The sequence below is a fragment of the Anomaloglossus baeobatrachus genome, chromosome 4, assembly GCF_048569485.1.
Source record: "Anomaloglossus baeobatrachus isolate aAnoBae1 chromosome 4, aAnoBae1.hap1, whole genome shotgun sequence".
NCBI classification, from domain to species: Eukaryota; Metazoa; Chordata; class Amphibia; order Anura; family Aromobatidae; genus Anomaloglossus; species Anomaloglossus baeobatrachus.
Window position 1 is genome coordinate 122,198,702 of NC_134356.1, and position 12,354 is coordinate 122,211,055.

Sequence of the window (12,354 nt, forward strand, 5' to 3'; positions counted from 1 at the left end):
GCGCGCGTCCCCGTCCATCACCCCGCCCACCTGTCAGCGCTGGCTTCAGCACTGAGAGATGGGCGGGAGGATGGGCGTGCATATGTAATGTGTGGTCACGGCAGGCACTGCTGTAGCCTACTTATGCCCCCGATGACCCGCTCCACCGCAGCACCCTCATTCCCCGCAGCCCTAAATTCAGACCATAAGACGCACCCCCCACTTTCCCCCAACATTTGGGGGAAAAAAGTGCGTCCGAAAGTATAGTCCGAAAAATACGGTAGTAGTTCCCTTATGGGTCTTGATGCTTCGATCATCTGCTACAGCACTGCTATGTATAGCAGAAGACTTGTAACTGCTGTAGATGGGGGAAAAAAAAAGGCGCAAATAGGGTCTTACCCGGTATGATAGTTGGTAATGCAGAGAAAAGGTACACTCACCTGGTTTGGTTGTGCTAGTCACAACCCCTTATGCACGTGTGTGAGTGTCCGCGTGGTTCAGCAGCGGCCCCGTGGATAACGTGGTTTAGTAAGGATCATAGAGGAAAACGTTTTTTTGCCGCGCTAAAAACCACTGATGCCGGTATATTTAAAAATTTCTTTTTTATTTCACAATCCTATGCGTTTCAGAGACATTAACTGTCTCCTCCTTCAGGAAAAAGAAATCATGCAAGTACTACTGGTCTGGTTCCTTATAAAGGAATCCATACTGCCACGTTTACAGCTATGACCTCATCCACCCATATGGTTCAGAGTGGTGCCTCATAGACACGTGGAAAGATACAACGTCATCGAAGAAAAAAAGAAGACTTTACAACACTGCATATGAAGGAAATTCCAAACATTGAAACCATAAATGAATATATAAATAAACAGATTCAGCTTTGTGTTTTTGATTTTTGGAAAAACCTTGTTTTAAATATTTGCATGAACAACAGAAGAAAAAAAGGGGGTGAGTGGGGAGGGGAGGGGTGAGAAAAAAGGGGAGGCATTTGTATGCGAACCCAGGAAGGTTTGGGCTGGGATAGAGACAATCGCATTAATCCATTACTCTGTTCGGGTAGTTTGTACTATCGTCGTCTCAAATCGACTCAGAGTGAATATTTGCCACTGCTGAAAAGGATAATACTATATGGAGGTGACAGGATCTAGAAAAAACTTTTATATATCTATAAAGACGTTTATGAAAGTGGAATATCAAGAAACCATTAAGTGGCAAATTGCTTATGCTGCAAAAGTATCCACCATGGTAGAACCACTTTCTGCTCCTCCAGTGGCGGTGAGAATTTCAAAATGAAAAACCGTCTGACATGTCAATCTGATTATGTCATCTACCTCGTGGATTGCACATGTGGTAAACAATACATAGGGAGGACCAGTAAGGCCCTTCACAATAGGTTGAATTCACATCGCCATAACATAAGAACCGGCTTCCTCTTGCATGGACTCTCGAAACACTGCACAATCCAACATAATAAGGGTCTGGACTTCAGGATTACACCAATTGAACAAATTGGCCCCAATGTGCACAATAGGGCTGAAGCCCTGAGTAGAAAGGAGACATTCTGGATACACAAACTAAATCCTTTGGCCTGAATGAGGTTACTGATTTGTTTTACTAGTTGTTTATTAGTTCTTTTACATCAGCTCTACTCCGCATTTATCCTGATATCTAGAATTGATAAGGGTACTTTGTATCCGAGGGTTACCAATCATAGTGCTCCTTTACGATCAGGCTGGCTTTATATTTATATTTTTATATCATTTTCTGAAGAATGGTTGTTACCTCCTTTTTAATCCCCACTCATTTATTTATGCCGGTTTAATTGTTTATTGCTTTTATGTATTTTTACATGTGTTCAGCATATTTTTATTTATGCTAGTTTTATACTAATTATTCTTTTATGTTTGATCTATATTTTAAGATTAATCCAAAGTGTTTCTACGTCCTAAGGACATCCCCTTTTTTTGTGTTCTAAGGACACCCCCCTTCTTTTATTTTTCCCCTCCTTCCCCTTCAACCCATTTTAAATTTTCTGTATAACATCCAAAAAATCTTTTGCAATCCTTGTATATACAACCTGTTTTTTTATTCAAATCATTTTTTGGGCATTTTGTGCGGGCGTCCCCTGCACTGTTTTCTCACAGCCTGAACTCGTCTTGCATCGGTGCCCTGGTCCCCCCCTTTTTTCCCCTTTGTGATTATATACACAGAGTCGCTCTCCATCTTCTTTATATCACTGCGCGCAAGCGCACTCCCCCTTTTTTCCCACGGTTTGAACTTTCATTACCCTCACTGTGCTGTACCCGCTCCCAGCGCATGTGCACTTCCCCAGTTCCCACGGTCTGAACTCTCTTCACCCCTACTGTTCTGAAACCCGCTCCGTCCCCTCACGCATGCGCTCTCCCTCTCCTTGATCTCCGCTAAATTCACCACGGGGTTAATTTCCAGTAATTTCCTCTGCAATCTATTCACCTTATCCCCAGCGAATGGAACCTTCACATCACACCCTAAGGACAGTGTGGCACTTCACTGTGTTTTATCGCATTGTTTCATAACCCCCTTTTTAATAAATCACCCAATGTGTAGCTTCACTGCACACGTTCACACTTAATGGTTTCTTGATATTCCACTTTCATAAACGTCTTTATAGATATATAAAAGTTTTTTCTAGATCCTGTCACCTCCACATAGTATTATCCTTTTCAGCAGTGGCAAATATTCACTCTGAGTCGATTTGAGACGACGATAGTACAAACTACCCGAACAGAGTAATGGATTAATGCGACTGTCTCTATCCCAGCCCAAACCTTCATGGGTTCGCATACAAATGCCTCCCCTTTTTTCTCACCCCTCCCCTCCCCACTCACCCCCTTTTTTTCTTCTGTTGTTCATGCAAATATTTAAAACAAGGTTTTTCCAAAAATCAAAAACACAAAACTGAATCTGTTTATTTATATATTCCTTTATGGTTTCAATGTTTGGAATTTCCTTCATATGCAGTGCTGTAAAGTCTTCTTTTCTTCGATGACGTTGTATCTTTCCACGTGTCTATGAGTCACCACTCTGAACCATATGGGTGGATGAGGTCATAGCTGTAAACGTGGCAGTATGGATTCCTTTATAAGGAACCAGACCAGTAGTACTTGGATGATTTCTTTTTCCCGAAGAAGGAGACGGTAAATATCTCTAACGCGTAGGATTATGAAATAAAAAAGACATTTTTAAATATACCGGCATCAGTGGTTTTTAGCGTGGCAAAAACCCGTTTTCCTCTGTGATCCTTACAAAACCATGTATAGCAGAAATGATATGCAGCAAAATCCCTAGTGCTAGGGTTAATATGTCATAGGTCCTGGACGTGCTAGTCAGTTTAGGTATGTTATTCCTACAAAACCTGCTTCAGCTTTTCAGCCCAAAAACCCAACTAGTGAGACATTCTGGCTGCCTATTTATGAGTCCTAATCCTGCAGCTGTGCAACTCGGGAGTTGCCCCCCCAAATCCGGACTAGCAGAGAAGATCCAGTTTGAATTCCTTCAATGATGCTCACCAATGTGAAAGGCATTTGCTGAGAGAAATGCACCGTCCATCCAGCACCATATCCTTCACGATGTTACACACCCTTTGTTTAAACCTAAGGGGGTGCCAAACAGTGGACTCGGGATAGGACATCTGCATTCCCCTGCAGCGTGCCTTCCCGATGTTCTACTGTAAATTTTAAATTTTGCAGGGACAGGAACCACCTCGTGACCCAAGCATTCCTCTCCTTGGCTTGACTCAGCGGAATGTCCTCACCAGCAGATAACAGCGGACTGTGCTGACTGACTCTACCGACAAAGTACGTCCTGACACAAGCATGCATCAGGATGTACTTCTTCATTGTATATGAGCAGAGTTCCGTGGTGAACGCTAAGTGTATGTGCATGCAATGTAAGGAGCAATTAAAAGGGCTGGTGGGCAGAAAAACGCTCCAACAAGTGTATGGAATAATTAAAGGGCTGACGACTGGCAAAATTAACTGCTGACCACAAGCCTGAACACTGCGGTCCCAAAGAATAGGCCAATGGGCTTTATAAAAGGGAATGTTTGTCACCACTGCCTTACAGAGCCCTAAAAGTGTGGAGACAAGATTTTAAAAGTGGCATGGATTTATAAACATAATTAAAATAATTATTATCTATATTCACATGACTGCTGTCACCTGGCATCAGCGGTGTTGCTTTTATGTACGGCATAAGCTCACTGAGGCCAGTTACGGCGCTGCTCTGTCTTCTGATAGTGGCCTCGGCCTGATACTGCACATCCGCCTCCCATTCTAATCAATAGGAAGCGGATGTGCCGTTCCCAGCCATAGCCGATATTGGAAGACGGAGCAGTTCCGTAACTGAGCTTTGCCTGCTGCTGCCGCCGGGACAGAGAGCAGCTGATCGGAGATTGGGGTGTGGGATATTAGACCCCTGCCGATCAGACATTGATGACCTATCCTAAGGATAGGCCATCAATGTAAAAGTAGTGAACTCCTTTAATCAAGCATAGGTACTTTAGTTCTTTTTTAACATTGCCTGACTCTAGCAATCTATTTATGATCTAGGAAAACACGTTTATATTCTAAGTTTTTGTGTGGACACATTTTAAAATACTGTTAATTCACATTAGTATAAAAAACCTTTAGGCTGAACTCCCAAGCTGCAGATTTTGTTGCAGGAATTTCTGAAACTAAAAATCAGTTCCTTTAATTTGAATTGGATTATTTCAGAAGAATGAGACAGTTGCAGAACTTTTAGCATCAAAGCCTTTGTGTGCAGAGCCCTTAAAGGGACAGTCATTACAGACTGGCCAAAATAAGCTGCAGATTTGTCCCACAAATTAAAATTCTACAGCTCTCAAATCTGTAGCATAGATCAATTTCCTGTGCAAGACGCAGATTTCTCTGCCATAAAAATGCTAAAGATTTGTTGTGTAAATGCCACATGTGTACAAATCTTAAGCGTTTCCAGTATTTAGGCTCTAACACAAAACTAAAAAGATATATGGAAAAAACAACACTGATATCAACATGAGCTGAGTGTAGCATACTATATTGTAATATATAGGTGTGATGACAAGTGGCTTCATACTTACTTTTTGTGTGTCTATATCCTGTCTCATGGTGATCATTTCCTTATTAATTTTTTCTTTCTGTTTCTCACAGTCGTTAAGTCGAGAAATTAAGTCCTGTAGTTCAGCATCTTTTTGCTGCAAAATATATGTTATTACCTTGTAGGACATGCCTTAATGTGAATATTGGCTGAAATTTAGTGCAAGTAAAATTACCTCTTTGAATTCTTCTCGTCCATCATGTATATATTTGTCAATGTCTTTCATTAGCAGGGTGATTTTTTTCACCTTTTCCTTAAGATCATTGAGCTAAAAGAAAAAAAAGAGACAAATTTGAATATTTCAGAATACACAGATTTGAGAAAAAGGAGAATGTATAACTATAATTATTGTACCAATCAAACTAACTAATCCTAATCAATTTTTAGTTTATGACTTGATTTTTTTAATTCTGCTCTCTGGACGGCTATGTTCACATGTTGCGTTATATATATATATATATATATATTATACACACACACATATATATAAACTATATATATATATATTACAGTGTTTTTTTTGTAAAAAAAATATTTGCTGGTACGCATCTCTGAGACGAGGAGCGGGGGTGGGGGGGGTGGGGGGTGCTGTTAGGCGCCGGCGGCCAAGATTGAGGAGGGGGGGTGGGGAGGATCTGTCAGCCAGCGGCCGAGTTTGAGGAGTGGGAGGGAGTGCTGTTGTTGCTGTCGTGCTGCCAGGAGATTCTGTGCATGGTTTACTACATACTACACAAGGTACTGTATGCTGGAGAGAGAGGCAGGGAGTGCAGAACGGCAAGGCTCAGCATACTCCATCCACTAGTGTATGCAGGAGAGGCAGGGGGAGCAGAACTACAAGCGCAGAGTGCCCAAGCTTTCTGGGCACCCCTGCTGCGAATTGCAGTCCGTAGCCTCCCCAGAAAATGGCGCTTTCATAGAAGCGCCATATTCTGGCGCTGTATCCAACTCTTCCAGTGGCCCTGGAGACGGGTGGCTTGCTGGGTAATAAGGAGTTGGGGCAGCTGTATATTATCAACTGGCCCTAAGCCCGAAATTTATGGTGTCACACCAATATTAGACATGGCCACCATGAATTTCTTGTAAAGATAAAAAAAACCACAAGACAGAGAAAATATTTTTATTAGAAATAAAACACAACACAATTAGTGACTCCATCTTTATTGAAATAAAGAACCCCCCTCCGCAGTAATCCTGGGTCAAGGGTCCGGCGCCGTCCAATCCGGATCTAATATCATCTGATCGGTTTGCTGGAAGGCAAAGCGATCAGATGATGTCAGGTTAAAGGACATGAATCACATGACACATCAGCTGATTGTATAAAAGCCGTTTATACAATCAGCTGATGCACCAGTGCAAAAAAAAAAAAAAAAACTACTCACCTGTCTGCAAAATCCCGGGACACGACTGATCGCTCCAGGAGCCGCTGGCAATCAGCTGCTGCAGTCACCTCAGAGCATCACCTGATCGCTTAAACCAGCTGGGCAGTAAAAAGCCAGCCCCACCGCTGGACGTAGACTGTCAGCTGATGCCGTAGCGTGACTGCACCAGCTGATTACAAGCAGGTCCTGAAGCCGATCACACGTGTCCTGGGAGGCTGCAGTCTGGTAAGTGTGAGATTTTTTTTTCTAGTGTTCCTGCTTAGCAGCTGGGAGCGGACATGGCGCCGGTGGTAGCAGGCGGGGGGGGGAGCACTGGGTGACGAGCACTGGGGAACGGGGGGAGCACTGGGGGAACCCGATCGCCGGCAGCAAGAGCAGCACATTGATTACAGGGCAGGTGGGAGGGAGCGGAGGTCGGGGGGGTTGAATCGGACGACGGGGGGCAACGGAGGTCGGGGGGGGGGCGTGGAAGACAGCAGAAGGGAGCAAATACCTTACCGGATGGCAGCAGACCGGCCATGACCTCAATCTTCAGCGTCCATAAACATCTTGAAGAGGGCGGGCACCCACCGCCCCTCCACATCTGATTGGAGCTAGCATCCATGTGACGCTATCCCTCCAATCAGATCGGAGGGGGGGGGGGGAGACACAGAGGTCACCCTGCTCCAGCCAATGGCTGATGATATAGCAAATTTACAAATTAGCCATGTGGACAGAGCCAGAGGTGCTTATCTTCAGCGCTCTTCAGATTTTCGGTACGCCGTACCGATGCGTACCACCGCAAAAAGAAAAAAGAGCACTCTATATATATATATATATATATATATATATATATATATATATATATATATACATATATATATATATATATATATACATACACACACACACACACACACACGCGCCTGTATAAATACACACACACAACAACTTAAATAGAACTGGAAAAAGCGAAGCAATATCAGTACTCTCATGCACAAGCTTCTTATTTTTCATGACTGCATTTGCAGCATTTTTTCACCCACTGAAAGATTGAAAAAATGCAGCAAAAAAAACAAACAACAAAAGTTGTGCGGCATTTTCGCTACATTTTTACTAAAGCTAACTTTGTTAAACATAATGTAGTCAGTGCACATATGTAATCCTCACCCAAAAAATGCTGAAAAAGTGACAGAAAAACAACAGAAATGCCAGAAAATGGGCATTTTGAAAGCAGCATTTCACGGCCAAGAGTACTGCTTTCGTTTGCAAAAAAAAAAAAAAAATGCAGCTAAAACGCTGCCATGTGAACACACCCTAAATGGTTGTGCCATTGTTATTATTATATAATTTAGCTTTTGTGGCTATTAATATAATTTTTGAAAATGGTGTACAGAATTTTCAGACAAACAATCCCAGGGATTACAGTAAAGCTTGTGCAGTAAGTGTCTCAGATCGTAAACCCCTATATCAGAAATATATAACATACTGTATGTCTGATGGGAGCTATTAGGCTGGACTCAGACGCGCGTATGGCATCCGATGCGACATGCTAATGAGCCCCACCTCAGGCTCTGCTGCGAGCGTGAGCCGAGTGTCATACAACTGTGACCCAATCCTGCAATTGGGTCACAACTGTGAAGCTGAGGATGGGTGCTGCGGAAGAGAGGTAGGGGTTAATCCCCCCATCTCCTCCATTGTCAGCCTGTGCTTATATCACTGCACTGGGATAACATCCTAGTGCAGTCCGATGTATCTCTCGCACCCATTCACTTGAATGGGTGCGAGGGTGTAAAAACATTAAAATTAATACATCTAGTTATCAAATATTTTATAGAAGGACATATAAATTCACAGTTCTGTTTATGTTGGAGGGCATAGTTTATTAATTAAGTTTTTATAAGGGATAAGTATTAAAATATCTATATTGAGTATACTTGTGTACTGACATGGAAGGATATATATAAATCCTTCCCGAAGCTTCCCGAAGCTTCCAGAAGGTTACGTAATATGGAACTATATTCAACTATGTTCCACTAGAACACCCTATATGGACTAAACAGCTGGTATATAATACACGATGGAGGGGGCTATTGGCTCGCTCCTCCACACTGCCTGCTGTGAGAAGACTCGAGGCTGCAAAGATGAAGACACGCTAAGAGATGACATCCCCTGCATTGCCGTTCAGGAACCAAAGAGAGATGGGTAAAGACTTCCCATTGATCATTATGGACTAAATGAACTCTTTGCGTAAGCTATCAAAGCATATTATTTTGTCTTCCTGTAACTGAACCCTGGCAACCATTTTTAAATAGATAAAATACATTTATTTTTACATTTTTGAAGTTTCTTTTCTTTCATGCGGCTTTATGTATTTGAAGAAAAATATATTTAAGAGTATATTTTTTAACATTTTGGTGAGCCACCCATTCGTATTTTTTTTGCATTTTTTGTTGTTCCTTCACTTTGCATAAGGGGGGTATCTCAAGTATCTCCTGCAAAGGATCAGGAATCGACAATTTATAAAAATCACGCAGAACCTAGGAAATACGTATAAGTCAAGATTGCATGAATGTTTTTTTTAATGAACTTTAAAGTCTTTACAAAGTTACAGAAGTTAACTTTTGATGTATTTTTGAGCAAGAAAGATAAAGTCAGTCCATAAGAAGTATTGGACGTGCTGAACAAGGTGAATCAAGTCTTACAGGATCATCCATCAGATCATCTGATCATTTCAGGTAAGAAAATGGATTTTATCTCTTCATATGTTAAGCAAAGTAAACTTCAGTTCACTTATCCAGATATTTCTAATGTAGAAGAGATTTGGTTACGCTTTTATGAGGAGTGTGAACTTGAGAATTCACGTATAGAATGTGCAAGGTCTTTTAATAGAGAGAAACAGAAAATCAGAAATGTCTGTCATTTAGTCTATGATTTTCACAAGTTAATCATAGAAAAGTGTAAAAATGGTGGAAATAGACAACCTGAATTGTCAGGAGAGTTAGTGACAGAGAAATCCAAAGACTGCTTAGAACTTGGAATGTCAGTCAGTGATATTGTGAATTCTGACTGTAATGTTGGCTGTAATTTTGTAAATCAGAATTTTGATAATGGCGGCAGACATGTGTTACGTAATCAAGGTCATTTTCAGGACACTGGGAAAGACGCAGAAAATGACGTAGAGAAGCCAGGAGGGGGAGGAGCCAGAATCGGACACAGGCAGAAAGCTGTCAGAGAAGGACACGTGGAGAGAGAAAATGGCGACGATCAGTTTCTACAAATAGAACAGGCTAAGTTAGGGATTACACTTAGAAAAAATTTATTGGACATATGCAAATTAATTCCCGCATATAATCCTAAAATACATGTTTGCAGAAATTCAGAGATATTTGAAAGTTCCATCGAGAAGTTAAATTTAACCAATAGTTAGACGAATCAGTTATTCCGTATGTGGATACCTCAGCATTTTTTTAGACAATTGGCATTAAAAAAGTCTTTTGACAATGAGACATTGGATTGTTCAAATGATAATGATATCATAAGGCTGAAAAATCTCATCTTCTGTACAAGGAATGAATCTGATCCAAACTATGAGATGTTGAAGGAATTACAAATTGAACAGAATGAGAGTACGTTCTCATTTATGTCCGTTTTTGAACGTTTGTATAGGGCGGTCATTCCAAATGTCAGATTGGATGGAATGATACGTTTATTCATCAAGAAATTTCATTTCCTTGATAATGCAGCCTGTGCGGTGGCATTAAATAAAAAGTCCCTATTCGAATGTACGACATTTATCGATTTTGTTAGAAAAAGTCAGTCAAAACAGAAATTAATTAGTTCTGAAAAACCAACACGAAAAAGGGAGAGTTTTTGTGAAAAACCAACAGTGTCTCCCAGATCCAGATATTTCTGTGACAGGGTATATGAGATTCGGAGGACGATGCATACGTGTTATAAACCATATAATCCACCCCAATTTTTGTCATCTAAAAGTCTTTTTCCACAGGAAAAACCCTTGTCACCAGTGACGGGATCGGTCACTGGGATTGAAAATCCCAGACAAATGATGAGTAAAAGCTTAGAAAGACAGAAACAGGTGTCTTGTGGAGATCCTCTCCCTGGGTTAGGATTTGATAGTCAGCAACAGCTGGGTGGTCTTTCAGAGAGAGACATTCTCTCTCATATAAGAGAAAGCCTTGAATTACATAAGTTCCGAGATTCCTATAAGTTCAAAGGGAATCTAATAAATCGAATCTTTGAAGAAAAAATTAGGTATGGTCTTCAGTTAAATAAAGTGGATTTCTGGATAAATTAATTTTGCTATTTGATAATCATAATTTTTCATATACAGTGAATATATATATATATATATATATATATATATATATTAAAAGTAGTGATAGTAAATCAAGGTCATATTTTCATTTAGTAAAATGATAGTTTAATGTTATAATTAATAATTTGATCTCTGTATATGAATAATAATATTTAAAATAAAATAATAAAAGAAAGTAACAGATTCTAAGTGTTTCATTTTTATCATAAATATGATAATTTTATTCTTTTATTTCCCTCAGAATTTATCAGTAAAACAGATTGATGAAGTATTAATTTTTATTTACACATATGTTCTTGTCCTCAATCAGGTAACATATATTTTATTGGGTAAAGTTAATCGCGGAAGCACGATTAAATAATAATTATTATTTTCTCAGGTACCAATTGCCAGAGTATTATTGCTTTAACGTTTCTTTTGTGAATATATCTTCTTTAGAGATATTAGAAATGTAATCTGAGCTTTGGAGTGTAGTAAAACTGCTTGCTGTTTTGGAATGGTGTTCTTTGCACGTAATAGAGCATGTGACTTGGTACTAAAGCTAATAATAAATGTTTGTTCCATGGTCATATGTACAGTGTGTAATGCATTGGAATTTGTTTTTTTTCGAGAAGTACTTCAAATTAGTAACATAATTTTTGAAATGCGCATAGAATATTGGAAAAAAAAAGGGATATGTGTCTGTCAATGTTTCTATGTAGAAGTATATGTTACAGACCCATGACAGTCTTGTGTGCATAGATGTGTCTATGAATGATTGATTGTTTGAGCAGCTGCTAATGTCAATGTTAAGTACTTGGATCCAGAGAGAGAAAAAAAAAAAAAAAGGGGAATTTTTGTTGTAACTTAGAGGTTATAAGATATGTATGTATACTATCTAGAATAAATAAGTTATAGTACATAAGTATAAATAATGAAGGAATTTATACAAGATATATATTTTAATTCTTAGACATATTTCTTTAGTATAGAGATATTAGGATTTTTTATTAAGGGTTTATTCTGAAGAGTTACGTTCTAGAATAAGGTTATAACGTTTTGTTTTTTTATATCTTTTGTGTTAGTCACTTCTTTTATTGGTACATAGATTGAAAATAATTTTTCTTTTCAAATATGGAAGTGATATTTATAATATGGTCTTGAAGATATACAACACAAATTTTAATTTAATTTAATCTAAACATATTAATTTTTAGAATATCATATTTCATGATATTGAAAGGGAGAGGTTTGGTCTCAATCACACACATTTATATTTGATAAATATATGTGTTTACAGGATACTTTAATAATTAATATTTTAAGTACAAAGGAAGAATTGGGAATAAAAAAATATATTTGAAGTATATCATAATGCATTTATATAAAGTATATCAGAATGCATTTATATACTAAGAGAAGTGTATTATTTGCAAGGTTACATGACTTAATTATTTTTATTGGTTACTGATAGGTTTGGTAATTTTATAAGATACTGGTAATATTAAGGTTATCTGGTAACATTAAGGTTATGTATTATTAAAGACATAGGTGTTCTAT

General features: G+C 39.2%; 1 protein-coding gene across 1 annotated transcript in view; it reads right to left on the minus strand.

Moving 5' to 3' along the window:
* The window catches only part of RAD50 (RAD50 double strand break repair protein), a 330,429-nt gene that overhangs the window by 98,433 nt on the left and 219,642 nt on the right, over nucleotides 1-12,354 (minus strand). Inside the window, exons 19-20 of the mRNA XM_075344529.1 lie at nucleotides 5,294-5,386; nucleotides 5,102-5,215 (exon numbers count right to left, since the gene is read on the minus strand). Of these exons, the coding sequence (XP_075200644.1) occupies nucleotides 5,102-5,215; nucleotides 5,294-5,386 (207 nt within the window). The remainder of the gene's footprint in view (nucleotides 1-5,101; nucleotides 5,216-5,293; nucleotides 5,387-12,354) is intronic.